This window comes from Lepisma saccharinum, chromosome 15 (assembly GCF_977018435.1).
Source record: "Lepisma saccharinum chromosome 15, izLepSacc3.1, whole genome shotgun sequence".
NCBI classification, from domain to species: domain Eukaryota; kingdom Metazoa; phylum Arthropoda; class Insecta; order Zygentoma; family Lepismatidae; genus Lepisma; species Lepisma saccharinum.
Window position 1 is genome coordinate 8,407,751 of NC_139243.1, and position 15,386 is coordinate 8,423,136.

General features: G+C 36.8%; 1 protein-coding gene across 1 annotated transcript; it reads right to left on the reverse strand.

Moving 5' to 3' along the window:
• Window positions 1-319: 319 nt before the first annotated feature.
• On the reverse strand, window positions 320-3,290 carry Traf-like (TNF-receptor-associated factor-like). Its single transcript, XM_083136333.1, has 3 exons — window positions 3,091-3,290; window positions 2,346-2,501; window positions 320-493 (listed from the first exon to the last, which is right to left on the reverse strand). Exons 1-3 carry the CDS (start codon window positions 3,184-3,186, stop codon window positions 323-325), a joined length of 423 nt encoding a protein of 140 aa, XP_082992459.1. The 5' UTR covers window positions 3,187-3,290; the 3' UTR covers window positions 320-322.
• Window positions 3,291-15,386: the final 12,096 nt, after the last annotated feature.

The following is a 15,386-nucleotide window of genomic DNA, read 5'->3' on the forward strand; positions in this document are numbered from 1 at the left end:
TATCCACCAAAACTCCCGATCATTTCCATCTCTACATCAACACCCTTACCACCCGCACCATTCCGCATTCTAGCTCGTGCTGACGCTTACACTTCTTCGTTCATCATTCTTTCCTAACACACCACGAACTAAAGATCAAGAAAAATATGTATGTATAAAGTTAAGATACAGTCTTTATTCCTCATTGTAGAATATAAATAAAAATATTTTATAAATACAAATTTTTGCATTATTCTTGGGAGTAATTACAGAAATAATGTAAGATGCACAATAAATAATACAGATTATAAATAAATCTATCTTAATGAATTTCCTCCCGAATTCAACTTCGATCTACTCTGACTTCCAGGAACAGGGCGTCATCCTTTATATACTGCCTGCTCTCCAGAGTCTTGTGTGGGATGAAGTGGTGGTACCCAACCAGCGTGTCTTCGTTCTCAGATGGTTGACTGTCTTTTGGTTTCGATGTAAAGACTTTGGATAAGTCCTTTCTCTGAAAAACCAAGAAAGCGCCGTAATGAATGCCTGATGAATGGGGAAAATCACATAAAGCAAATATATAATTGGTGTCTTGAGAAGAAAATCATTATATGGAAGATAATATAGCATGTAAATTAGAATTCAGTTTAGTTTATGGTTAACCAGTGGTGGATTAATAAATTTCTTCAGTGGCACAGGTTATTTTTTTTAACGCATTATCTCAATTTTCGTGTCTGCTGGTAGGTCATATTTCTACGTAACTAGTGAACAGTGTTCCTATGATGCATAACTGTATTTATGGAGAATTTGAAGCAATTATTATCAGGAATAGATTCTCTCGGGCTACCGACCAGTTGTGAAAAAATATTCCAAGTTTACGAAAGCTAACGTCACTCTCACCATCAGGCTCCAAGCTTTCCTGATTCCAAGATACCCTGAAGATGATAGGAACGTTAGCTCTCGAAAGCTTGAAATATTTTCCACAACTCACCTGGTCGATAGCCCGAGAGAATCTATTCATCATTCGTCGCCAGGAAAGCTTCAAGTCTTACTTCAACTATTATCAGATCATAGTATTAATGAAACACATCAACAACTAGGCATTTTATTCAATCCATTTTTTTAAAAAGTACTTCGTGATTTTCGATTACATGTGGGCATCTTGTAATCATGTTAATTTCCAGAATTTTCCACCCTTTCAATTTAGTTCCCTATAACGATAGGTTACTTGTATTGTCGCGCCCTTACTTAATGAAAGTTTTCCTTTAAAATATTATATTTCGTTATCTAGAGCCCGGGACTTGATGTCCTATAAAACTGTAAAATATGTATGTAATTATGTCATATAAATTGGAAAGTATGTCATGAAAAATTACAAATATGTCAGAAAAATGCAGAAATATTCCCAGTAAAGTCAAAAATATGTACAACAGTACTCTCGAATTTCTCCCATACCCGATAGAGTAGAGTAGGGGCTGTAATGTACCGAATGTTATTTTTACTTTTGATTGATTTTTGTGAAAAGCGAAAAAGGCAAAGAAATGAGAACAAAACTTCTTTACTTCCCGTGCAACAATGAGAGAGAACATTTTTCCTCAATAATGTTTGCATGGCTATCAATTGTCGGCGGGATAAAAAAAGTGGGGTATTATATTGTTCTGTACTAAGAAAAGACGGCACATTTCTTCCTCCATAACTTCCATATCCTGCCATCGACAATATGAACTATCCGTTGTGCTAAAGCTACGAAGAAACAATATGAAATAACCGATTATGTGCGAGAGAATTACGAAATTATACGGAAATATGTCTTATTACAACAAAATTGAAGAAATATGTTGTAAAAACGCGAAATTGGTGAAATATGTCAAAATATGATTTGTCAAGTTTGTCTATTTCGGCTGATTTTCATCAGATATGTAAAGATCTCACTCCAATATTAGATCCGAAGCCAAATGAAAAATATGTTATTACATAAAGTCCCGGATAACATATTAGCAGTGCACGCAAGCATTATTAACACACCTGTAATTGTCAGTATTAATAAAATCCATATTGATGTGTTGGTAAAAGTGATTGTCTTCCCACATCAGCGATTGGGACAAGGTCAGATTTTTCATTCTTGTGTCTGTGGACCTGGAAAATTTAAACATGGAATTTCATTCTGTATGCATGGATATCTATTCTAATTTTAGCATAGTTTCGTCGGTTTTCTTTGCGATTTTCAAATCAATAGGAAGCAGTGTGAAGTATTGAATATACCCTGCGCAAGCACATCCCTTTTATGCTAACTTCATAAACTTATCCAGATATTCTTTTCCCTATATTTTACAATTGAATAAAGTAAATGCTGTGTTCCTGATTACCTCTTCCCTTGGTATCGTTTGGTCTCTGAGGGTAATTGTGACTGGTTGCTTGAAGGGCCAATCCAGCAAGGAATCGAATTCCCCAGCGAGCGTTTGCAACGACACTATCGTGTTTCTGCCCTTCCACATTCCAAATCCATTCAGGTGAACTTCAAGCTGCGAAAGAAATAACAACACATATATTGTCTGAAATGGTAGAACCGTTGTGCAATTTTAACACAAAGCAATTGTGTAATTATAGAAAGTTAAGCTTAAGCGGCTTTTGGGTCGAAGCAACTCTACGGAGATTGACCAAAGCTGCTGGAGCATAGTGCTGATCACATCACCTACACTATACCCCGAGATCGAGAATGCGTGGACACCCACCTCCACACTATGTGCCTTCGTGGCGTTCTGTGTAGTGTACAGGGAAGAGATTTAACTTTTTTTGCATATACTCTTCAATGCTGATTCTGTGTACTGTATACACCGCGGTGGCGGCAATTGGGTTCCAAAAATAGGGGGCAAAGGTGCCAAAACTGGGAAGGGGGGGGGAAGACGGTTTACTATCCCTCGTAGATAAGGTTTAGCATAATGCGGTGGCAAAAATTGGAGAGGAAACTGTACCCCCCACTATCTAATCGCCGCCACAATGTACACGTGTTTTTTTTTTTTTTTAAATACCTACTTTAACAATATTCTTATAGTGAGCCCAGACTTATCTCCCAACCATATTTTATAATATTTAAAGTTTTATATTGCTTACCCTCAGCCTGTAGCCAAATATAGAACTGTAGAACTCAGGGCTATGAAGACTGGTCTCGTTAACTTTGGATTCCTCCATCTTAGCTTGGAAGTTCATGATTTTCCACAGCAGGTGGCCTGGGAAGATATAAATATTATGATTCGATCCAAGTCATTTCTCTGTGTCTTGTTAGTTTACAATTCCTTGACATTAATGGGAATAATTGGCATCATCTAAATTAATAACAGCCATCGGAAATTCGAAACCACTAGATTGGATGTAACATCCGTTTTTGTTATTCAATATTCAGCTCTTTACCTATTCGACACTTGATTTAATACAATTTTGACGATCTTAACTACACGTAAGCTAGATAATCAAGGGTGCCAATAGGATTTTTCCTCAGAGGAGACAAGGTAAGATTTCAGATCTTGCCTTTCAGTAACAGAAACTTATATTTCATCAGTTATTGTAATTATTACTATTATTATTATTATTATTGTTGTTGTTGTGATTACTGTTATTATTATTATTATTCTATGCAAAATTTAATTGAAAATATAGGGTGTTCCGTATAGGACGCCGAATTAGAAAATTAAATAAAAATAGGGAAAATATCATGAAAATAGTTCTATTTCACATACATGTAAGCTGTAACATCTCCCATTTACGTATAAAAGACAATGTCAATGTCCACCCCTACTGAGTCTGCATACATTTATACACAAAATTATTGATAACCCTCTCGCAGATGTCTGTCCCGATGCCTCCAATCACCCGTATGATTTCCGCCTTCAGTTCCAAAAGGGTTCGTGGTTTGTTGGCGTACACCTGTGATTTCACAAACCCCCATAAGAAGAAATCACACTCCACCTGCCACAATCCACACCACACAGTCGTTCTCAGCGGATGGATGGATTTCACGCTCCTGGATTATTCGAGGATTTTCGGAAGGAAACCACAACAAACGAGTCGAAACAATTGAGGCTACATTAATCGGCATGACAACAGATACCAACATTGGTAAGATCAGGTCTGCCAATCTCGAAACAAAACAATAGCACTCGATTCAAATTCGGCGTCCTAAACGGAACACTCTTTACTTTGGCATTGTTAACAAATTCAGACTTGAGTTCACTAAATAGAAACTGCATTCACCTTGCTTACTTTCCATAAGAAGCATCTATAAAAACAATCACTTGAGGGGGAAATAGTGTATAGAATTCGAAATTTCCACCACGTCGGGAAATACTGTATTTTTTACAGTCGCGAACTTCTTGATGTAAAATTTATCTTCCCAAGTTACGGCAGTCAATATTATTCTAACGTTTCTGTAAAAATATTCCCTCGTTATTTTGTTGGACATGGCAGTTAATTGCTGTAACTTACAGCCTGTAAATCATAAAAAACAATATTATTTGTAACAAAATATCACTACAATTTCACCATTTGAATTACATGAACATTTGCCAGATATCTCAGGAGGGGAGCAAGTGCCCCCTCTGCCTGACCCCTTGTGGACGCTTTATACGTACTGTTACGTCTCGATTCTTGTACCTTCTTCTTACCTATTCATGCAATAATGATACCGTACAATATTAATCAATTTACGTATTTAATTAATATTTATTTTAATATAATTGTTTAAATTTAATCATTCATATCGTTATTGTTTCTAAGACGCTTGGTGAGGACCAGTGACTATAAGTTTACGTCTACATGCGTAATCTACACGAAGATTACATTGGCGTATAGTTTACATTGTCTACTGTAGACAATGCAAACAATAGGGAAGAAAGAAATCCCAGCATTCTTTGAAAGATAAGGTATTTTTTTCTTCAAACATGTCAATAATCTGGGCCTATAACCAACTTAAGACCATCCGACGTAATCAAAATTATCGAATTCTCACTAACAAGGAGAAAAGGGACTACTGGAACAAAAACAAATGGCAGCCATAGTGAAAACTGACATTATTTTTTACACTGACAAAAGCGAAGGCTAAAAATATTTGCTTTGTCATTGCTGCATAGGAAAGTGCATGTGTCTTTAAAGCAGATTTTTCCACGTGTGAAATGGTGGTAATATATAGAAGTTAAACAAATCTTGTCATTCTACGGACATCGTATTTTTGTGGGTGCGTCGCGACAAGTTTATTTTGCAGTTCTATTAATACGTAGTGAATTGGTTCAACGTAAATAAATACTTAAAACACTTATTTGTGGACAGTGGAACACTTCACGCTTGCTCTCTATGTCCACCTGCTGATGCTGGTTGCTGCTTCTAGAACGATGCGCGTGCCTTGCGCCATATTGTCTACATTGATTACGTAGATTACATAGTTTACATAGGCCGTGTCCGAAAGGTGCAAGAGCGTACTTGAAGCGAGCATACTTCGAGAATGGTCTCCTAGTGCGGTCTTGAAGTCGTGGACTGGAAGTGAAGATCTTTCGAACTGCACTTCGACTGCAGCGTCAAATACGATCAGTAGATATTACGGGTGTGCGGGACAGAATTTTTTGGGTCGAGACGGGATTTTTTTTAATCCCGACATTCGGGACGGGAAATGTTCATAATTTTCCGAAGCTCTAAAAAATCTCGAATTCTACACGTTATTTTCACCTTAACTGATTGTTTTTGCATTTCTGGTACAAAAACTAATGATTTCCGATAAGTTCCAGACATTAACAATGCAGAAAACGTCGAGAATTAACGACTTTTTAAAATAACCATTCGGTATTTCCCGACTGCTCGGGATCCCGAAAAGTCGGGAAGTCATTTCCCGAAGTCGGAATCGGGACGGGAAATTTTTTTTCCCGATCCCAGTCGCGACTTTTCGGGATCCCGCACACCCCTAGTAGATATAACTGAGGACACGTTGGTTTTCCACGTTTTAAACACTTGCTTTTCACCACAGATTTCACATAGCATTTGTTAAATTTCCACACCTTAGAAGTACTGCAACATACAACTTGCTGGCTTTCTACCTCCGCGATTTCAAACAAATGAACAACAAGTCCACTTGTCACGTGACCAAGCCTCCAAGTTCATGTTCTCTGTCCTGTGGTCTCGATACCTCACGAACTTGAAGCTTTCGAACTGTACAGTGGGATCCATGAGTATTACAGTGCAAATTGTCCATCACCATGTTAGTGCACTTTATTTTACCCAATAAGAGCGTCAAGAATTAAAAGGAAACTCAAAACAAGCTGTTGACAACTTCTGCCATCAGTATACATAAAAATCCATAGCTTAAAACACATATGATGCAAGAGAAAAATTCATGAAAATAGTCGTGGACAATTTGCCGAGCAATACTAGTGGATCCCACTGTACTAATGTAAGTAACGTCACTTCCATTAACCATGCTTCAAGTATGTACTTTGTACCTTTCGGACAGAGCCATAGTCTACATTGTCTACACGTAGAGAGCAGACAATCGTTGTTTACGTAGACGCACATCACAGGTGAGGACCAGTGATGTGCCGTAGACTATAAGTTTACGTCTACATGCATAGTCTACACGTAATCTACGCGTAGATTACATTGGGTTGTAGTTTACATAGACTACGGAGACAATCTAAAGTGCAAAAGAATTAAGTTTCAAAGGTTTCATGAAAATAAAGTGACATTTCCAACTATATTGGTTCCTAACTAAATGAAAAGAACCCTATTTACAATAAAATTTATCTTCTCTTCTATTTTCAACTATGGAAGAAGATAAATAGTATGCAAAAAACAACAACAGATGGCAGTCGAGAGTCAAAAGTGGTCCTTTCCCCATAAAACACTAGAATATTTCCTATATTAGGTATCTTCCTATGTGAGAAATTGTTCGAATTTGGAAGAAAGAGTATGAAAAGTTCTCCTCACACATCAGCAACTGATACGCAGTATAATTTTCTTTTAATTCCACGGCGCCCTTTGCTAAGTTATCACCTTCCGGCATGTTGTTTACACAGATTACGTAATCTACGTGTATAAAATGGTCTACGTGTAGAATGAAAAACTAAATATGCTGACCAAGGCAGTAATTTATTTTATTAAAAACATAAACTAAACGTAACGTTTCAACCTTCTAGCAAGGTCTTCTTCAGACTCTGTATCAAGTACAAAAGTAACAAGATACAAAAACAGGGCATTATATATACACAAACATTACTCCCTCCAGACTATTAGAAAGTTGTTATGGAACTTTCTAGCAGGTGGCTTTCCCTTGTTAACTGTACTTTCACCTAAAATACTAAACATATTTACTTCCATATAGAATGTGGTTGGGCTTTATATCTCTCGCTCTTTTTCCTTCATTTTTCTACCTTCTCCTCTCCTCTTTCTCTCTTGTCCTTTCCACTCTTTCTAACACCTTCTTCCATTCTTTGTTTAACTTCAGTCCCCCATTCCAGTTCATTGTGTCTTCTTCACCTTTCTTCTCTATTTCCTTGCCTTCCTTCCATTTTCTCACTAGTATTCTCTTCTCCCTTCCTATCTGCTTAGCCTCATCCCACTCTATGTCATGTCCTGTTTCTCTCGTGTGTTTAAATGTCGCATTTTTCTCTCTCTCTTAAGTCGTACATCATCCCTATGTTGTTTCAACCTGTCTTTCAGCCTCTTTTCGTTTATGCTATGTAATGTTTGTGTGTATATTGTCACGTACACAAACTGCATTGCTATTCTTTGAAATAAAGGACCATAGATGGCAGCATGCAAAAGGAACAACGGTTATATGAGGTGATGCATAAAGCAGTCTAGAAAGTGGGTAAGAGATGGCACCACCCAGGAGAACTTATACGATTGTAAATAGAGACAACGGAAAGAGCAGATATGATGAAATAGTGATTGTATATATTAATACTAATTATGAGGAAATAAATAAATAAATTTAACATAATAACAGGATATAAATAAGGAGAAAAGGGGAATTATCATTCAGTAACGGCATAAGTGATTAATATACAAAAGTAATGAAGTCGAATTGTAATTTCGATTTTGTGTCTTTTCGGTTCCCACGAGCTGAGAGTTTCGTGTGGCTTTTGGGTTGTTATTTCCCAGGTGTAGCGGCATCTCACGGCAGCACCCAAGCACATTTGGAAGCGCATACACTGTAGCTCCAAGTTAAGGTTAGCGCCGGCTAGGCGGCGATCTTTAACTAACCCCTTTCTCTTTGTTTGTCTGGGGGATTGATTTTATTTCCGTCAATTTGGATGGACAAAGAAAAGGAAGAAGAAATATTATTGATTACAAGAAAGAGAAGCCTTAGCGATTATAAGAAGAAGAAGCCTTATTAATTGCATGAAGAAGGCACCTTAAAAAGAAGATGATATAGTAATTAAGATGCTATAAGAAGAAGATGCCATATTAAGAAGAAGATGTCATATTAATTATAAGAAGAAAATGCCACATTAATTATAAGAAGAAGATGCCATATTAATTATAAGAAGAAGATGCCATACTAATTAAGAGGCCATAAGAAGAAGATGCCATAAGAAGAAGAGGCTATATTGATTACAAGAAGAAGAAGCATAAAGAAGATTAGCCACAATAGAAGAATAATATTGTATAAAAGGATTTACAAAGATATTAACACTTGTATATGATTATTCAAGAATATAGTACGAATTGTACCCTCCGTAGTGGGTTAAATCTATTGTTTCTTTTCATATATTCTTAGCGTTAGTAACCTTGGTCTGTGCCCAGAGGTATCTCATTGTCTCTACCCTGTGCTAAGCTGGCAGATGCTCACGCGAGGAACGTGACATTAATTAATGGCGACCAACGTGTGGGGCTCGATACAGACCAGAGGTTGAAATAACGCAAAGAATAAGATTTTGGAAAGATAAGTAAAGCAAAAATGGAAGAAGGAAAATATATATGTTGTGGCGAAGAAGGAAATAAGGAAGAAATAATACAGTGTAAGATATGTGAAGAAATGAAACACTGGTTATGTGAAGGAATCCGGAAAGAAAAATATGAGAAGATATGTGAAAGAGGAGAAGGATACGAATGCAAGGAATGCAGGAAAGTAAAGTTAAAGGAAAAGGAAGGAAAGAAAGAAGAACAAAACACGATGGAGATGTTGATGAAAATGATGATGGAAATAAAAGAAAGTCAAGATCACAACAGCAGAAGGTTGGAAGAGAAAATGGAAGAAAACAGCAAAGAAGTTAAAGAAAGGTTGGAAGAGAAAATAGAAGAAAACAGCAAAAAAGTTAAAGAAAGGTTGGAAGAGAAAATGGAAGAAAACAGCAAAGAAGTTAAAGAAAGGTTAGAAGAAAATAATCGAAAAATAGAAGAGATGGCAGAAGTATGTGAAGAAAACAGGAAAGCATTGGAGAGAAAGATAGAAGATATGATAAGGATGTCAGATGAACGACATGAAGAAACCAATAGAAAGATAGAAAAGGAAGTTTCAAGAGTGAATGAAGAGTGCCAGCAGAGGAGTACAGGTTTAGAAAACAAAATTTTGGCAAATAAGAAGCAGATAGATATTAACATCTCCAAAATAGATGAAGTGGAAAACAGAGTAGAAGAAATGAAAATTGTGACAGAAGAAACAATAGTAAAAGAAACCTTGAAATTCAGAGAAATGATAATTAGAGAACGACAAGAAGTTAGGGAAGAATTAGAGGAGAGTAATAAGAAGATGCAAACCCTCGAAGGTAAGATCGACAAAGGAAAGCAAGAGAATAAAATGCAATGGAGAGAAATAATACATAACATAAAGGATATGACAATACGAGATAAGCCAATAGGTTTCAATCGAGAAGGAAATGACGGAAAGGAAGAGTATAAAAAGATCAGAATAAAAAAGGAAAGTAGTAGCGACGAATCGAACACAGAGGAGGAAATAAAGCATAAAAGGAATCATCAGAGGAAGAAAAGGAAATGGAAAAGTAGTGAAGAAGGGAGCGATAATGGAAGATGGTTGGACAAAATAAACGGAAGTAATTTGGAAGAGGGAAAATATAAAACAAGAATCCCTAAGCCTAATGAGTTACAACACTTGCCCAAGTTTAATGGAAATATATCGGACAAGTGTCCACGAAAATTCCTGAAGGAACTAACAACTAACGTAAAGCTAATGAGGATACCAGGAAATATGATACTGGACCTAATAGAAGGATGTTTTGAAAAGTCTGCAGCAGGCTGGTATTAGTTAAATCAGCATAAGTTTGGAACATTCGAAGAGTTTAGTAAAAGATTTTTGGAATATTATTGTAGTGAGGAAATTAAGGAAAGGCAATTGGAGACATTGAAAAGAAAATATATAGATTGGTCCAAGGTTGAGAGTTTGGAAGCACACACATGGGAAACGTTATGGAGCTTCCGAAATTTGAATGAAAAATGGAACGAGGAAGAGTTGGTTAGACAAGTGATACAAACGCTACCAATATGGACACAAAGAGCGGTGGCTGTAGTAAAAATAAGAAAGGTGGAAGACTTGATAGACTACCTCAGAACAGATGACATGCTGAAGAAGACTCAAAGGTCATGGGATAAGGAAAAGGAAGGTAGATATTATCCTAAGAGGCATCATCCTGAAGAGGAACAACGTCCAGAGCAGAAATTCCGGAAACAAGAATTCGGGATTAGGAACATAGAGGTCAGAAATGCATATAGAGGCAGAGGAAGAGGATTCTTAGAAGATAACGGAAACGGCAGAAGGCGAAATAATGTTCAAGAAGAGCAAAGAAATTTTGATAGAAGAAATACAGGACCGTGGAGAGGAAACCGCGGATATAGAGGAAGAAATGATTATTGGCAAAATGTGAATCGAAGAAACTCAGAAAGAGGGATGGAGATAGAAGAAAGGCAACCTAGAGGAAACAACTACAACGACAGGAACGAGAGGGGAAATCCTGAGATAAATGAAGAGCGAAGAGAAGCAGTGGAATTAGTCAGAAGCCAGGTGCAGAACGAAGTAGGAAATGCTGGATGGCAGCAGTTAAATGAGGAATCGAGGAATGTGGAATCGGTCGAGAGGCTAAACTTGTAGAGCTCTCGCAGCAACTCCCAGGTGTGAGAGCAAAGGAAAACGATGAATATATGAAGGGAGAACATAAGATAAATGAAGAAGGAATTCTGAAGTTATTTTTAATTGGAGAGCCGAGTTTTGAAAACCTAAAACCTGGAAGATCATTGTATGTGGAAGCAGAAATAATTGAAATTAAGGTTAAATGCATGATCGATTGTGGGAGTGTCGTCGAAGTAATGAGCTATAAATGTTGGCAAAGAATTAAAGAGAAATACCCACAAGCAAAATTAGACGCTTCTGAAAAAGACAAAGTCAGATTAGTTATGGCTGCGGGAAATGAAGAATACAAAATTCAGGGCACGGTACGTATCATGATGAGCATCAGAGGAGCGAATTTCGAAGTAAAATTTCTGGTGATAAAGGGTTTGAGGTGTGATATAATCCTAGGAGTACCTTTCTTAGAAAACTACAATGGGCACATACACATAAAAGAAAAACGGCTAAATCTAGAATCAATGGAGAACATGAAAGTAGATATCCCTATGGAGGATGAAATAAAAGGTTCCGAGAGCGAAATAGGCATTAGGAAGCAAAGTCTTGTATATCAGAAACATGATGCAGTGTATAAGAAGAAAGACTACGATGATATAATTGAAAATGAAAATGTAAAATGTGAATATGAAAAAGAGGTCGAAATAGAGGACCATAAATACAACGCATCGAAAGAAGAAATACAAGCCAAAGTGGATGAGTGTCATTGGATCTCGGAAAAGGAAAAAGAAAATTTAAGATATATTTTGTTGAGACATAGGGGAATATTTAGCCAACGCCCAGGAGTGACGGATGTGTACACCTATAGGATTGAGGTAGACACAGCGAGTCCAATAGTGTCAAAGCAATATCCTATACCCTTTGCAAAGAGAGAAGCTGTAGAAAAGGAATTGAAGAAATGGTTAAGTTGGGGGATAATAGAGAACTCCAATAGCGTACATGTAAGCCCAATGCACGTGGTAGACAAACCGGACGGAGGTGTGAGACCCGTACTGGATTTAAGAGAGCTAAATAAACACGTGCTACTTCCCAGAAATCAAGTAGAAAGAATAAATGAATTACTACACACCTTTTCAGGCAGCATATACTTCACATCGTTTGATATGACTTTGGGATATTTTCAGGTAGAAATAGAAGAAGAATCTAGAAAATATACAGCGTTTCGATATGGATCAAGGTTATTTCAATTTAGAAGGCTTCCATATGGTCTAAATTCATCAGTATCAGCTTTTATGACGGCTCTAAATAGAATATTTAGTATAGAGACAAGAGAATGGCTTGCTATATATGTGGATGATATGTGTATACATACGAAAGATTGGGAGACACATATAGAAAAAATAGATTGGGTATTAAGTAAATTGGCAGAAGCAGGATTGACTGTCAAATTGGAAAAATGCTCTTTTGCAAGGAAGGAAATACGTTTCCTAGGTCATGTAGTATCTGGAGGTGAAATAAAGATGTGTCCAGACAAAAATGACGCTATAAGCAAGTTCTCAAGGCCAAACACAAGGAAACAACTCCAAAGATTCCTGGGAGTATGTAATTGGCGATCAAAATTTATACACAAATTCGCAAGCAAAGCCAAACCATTATATGAACTCCTCAGAAAACATATAAAATGGAAATGGGAAGAAGACGAAGAGGAGGCTTTCCAAAGACTTAAGCAAGACCTTATACAAGCACCGGCTATAAGCCAACCTGATTTCGGGAAAATGTTCTTTTAAGGTACCGACGCATCAAACATTGGATTGGGAGCATACCTATTTCAGAAAAACGAATCCAATGAAGATAATGTAATACAATATGCTAGCAGAAGCTTGAAGAACTTTGAAAGAGCGTATACTATAAGTGAGCTAGAGTGTTTGGCGATAATATTTGGAATAGAAAAGTTTTCTGCATATCTGAAAGGCAGGAGATTCAAGGTGGTGTGTGATCACAAGAGTCTAGTTTGGTTAAATTCTGCAAGACAGTGGAATGCAAAGCTTACGAGATGGGCAATATTTCTGCAACAGTACAGTTTTGATGTTATAGATATAAAAGGAAAGGAAAACCATGTTGCAGATACTCTAAGCAGAGCACCTTTAAAGGGAAATCAGGAACCAGAGGAAGTGATTAGGCTAGAAATCAACGCTATCGCTGAGGAAGAAGTGAATGGTATTAAAGAACAGGAATGGCGAGTTGGAACAGAGGAAGATGAGGAACTAAGGGAGATTATCAAAGTGTTGGAAGGAGAGGAAGGAAACAAGAAAACAAGGATGTCTAAGATAAAGAAAAGATACAAAGTTATAAATGGCATCGTTTTCCAAGTTAGTTATGAGAATCCGAACCAAGTAAGGATTAGTGTACCACGAACTTTGATAAGAAGAGTACTCGAGATCGTGCATGAAGGATCTGGCCACTTCGGAGTTGACAAAACGCTGAGATTAGCTAGAAGATTTTACGTATGGAAGACTATGAAGAGTGACGTTGTTAACCATGTTAGAAATTGTACAATTTGCATACAAACTAAACCTTCAAAGATAAAATTTAAGAAAGAAAAACTACATATTACCGCTAAATGGCCATTAGATATGGTTTCGATAGATCTAATTCGACCATTACCTAGGTCTAAGGGATTTTTGTATATATTGACGTGTGTGGACATATGTAGCAAGTTTATCATGTGCTATCCTTTAAAGAAAGCCACAACCAAAGAGATAGTCAAGAAGTTGGATGAAGGATTTATCAAACATTATGGTAGCCCAAAGAAAATGTTGACAGACAACGGGACTCAATTTACTTCAGAGTATTTCAAGGAGTATCTATATTTTAAAGGGATAAAATTGATTAATGTAACAAGATATCACCCAAGTTCAAATCCAATTGAGCGTTACAATGGAGAGATTGTGAGGTTACTCAGAATGTACTGTCATGATCATCATACAAGGTGGTGCGCAGTAATTAACAGGATAGTTATGTTATTAAATAACTCTATATCAGCTGAGGCGAATATGAGCCCGATAGAGATTTTCTTGGGATATGAGGCAGAGCCGATGATTTTTGAAGATTTAGAATGGCCAAAGAAGGTTATGGAGAGAGGAACAAGGAAAGAATTTTTCAATGACTTGTATAACAAAAGAAAGAAGAGGACGTCAAAAGAGGAAGCGAAAGGAAAGAAGATAGAAGTAAAGAGGGGTGATATAGTTTATTGTAAAACACACCCAATAAGTAAGGCAATTGACCGTACATTTAAAAAATTGTTTTTCAAATACGAAGGTCCGTATAGTGTATTAGAAACGTTTAGAAACACTATAGTTATACAAGATATGGTGACAAAGGAAGTAAGAAGAGAAAACTTAGATAATGTAAAAAGATATAATTGTACGGAAGACGTTAAACAAATGTTGAAAAGTACACATGAGAAGTGAATAGTAAGAATGGATGTTGAAGAAAATTTTTCCTTGCATACGAAACTTCTCAAAAGGAAAAATTTTGCCCAGAGGAGGGGAATTTTGTGTCACGTACACAAACTGCATTGCTATTCTTTGAAATAAATGACCATAGATGGCAGCATGCAAAAGGAACAACGGTTATATGAGGTGATGCATAAAGCAGTCTAGAAAGTGGGTAAGAGATGGCACCACCCAGGAGAACTTATACGATTGTAAATAGAGACAACGGAAAGAGCAGATATGATGAAATAGTGATTGTATATATTAATACTAATTATGAGGAAATAAATAAATAAATTTAACATAATAACAGGATATAAATAAGGAGAAAAGGGGAATTATCATTCAGTAACGGCATAAGTGATTAATATACAAAAGTAATGAAGTCGAATTGTAATTTCGATTTTGTGTCTTTTCGGTTCCCACGAGCTGAGAGTTTCGTGTGGCTTTTGGGTTGTTATTTCCCAGGTGTAGCGGCATCTCACGGCAGCACCCAAGCACATTTGGAAGCGCATACACTGTAGCTCCAAGTTAAGGTTAGCGCCGGCTAGGCGGCGATCTTTAACTAACCCCTTTCTCTTTGTTTGTCTGGGGGATTGATTTTATTTCCGTCAATTTGGATGGACAAAGAAAAGGAAGAAGAAATATTATTGATTACAAGAAAGAGAAGCCTTAGCGATTATAAGAAGAAGAAGCCTTATTAATTGCATGAAGAAGGCACCTTAAGAAGAAGATGATATAGTAATTAAGATGCTATAAGAAGAAGATGCCATATTAAGAAGAAGATGTCATATTAATTATAAGAAGAAAATGCCACATTAATTATAAGAAGAAGATGCCATATTAATTATAAGAAGAAG

Bases quoted from the DNA above. Each gene is read 5' to 3' on its own strand.
- Traf-like (XM_083136333.1), bottom strand. From the start codon at position 3,186: ATGAACTTCCAAGCTAAGATGGAGGAATCCAAAGTTAACGAGACCAGT. The intron at 2,502-3,090 runs GTAAGCAATATA...TTTCTTTCGCAG, and splicing joins TATTTGGCTACAGGCTGAGG to CTTGAAGTTCACCTGAATGG. The intron at 494-2,345 runs GTAATCAGGAAC...TTGGTTTTTCAG, and splicing joins AAACGATACCAAGGGAAGAG to AGAAAGGACTTATCCAAAGT.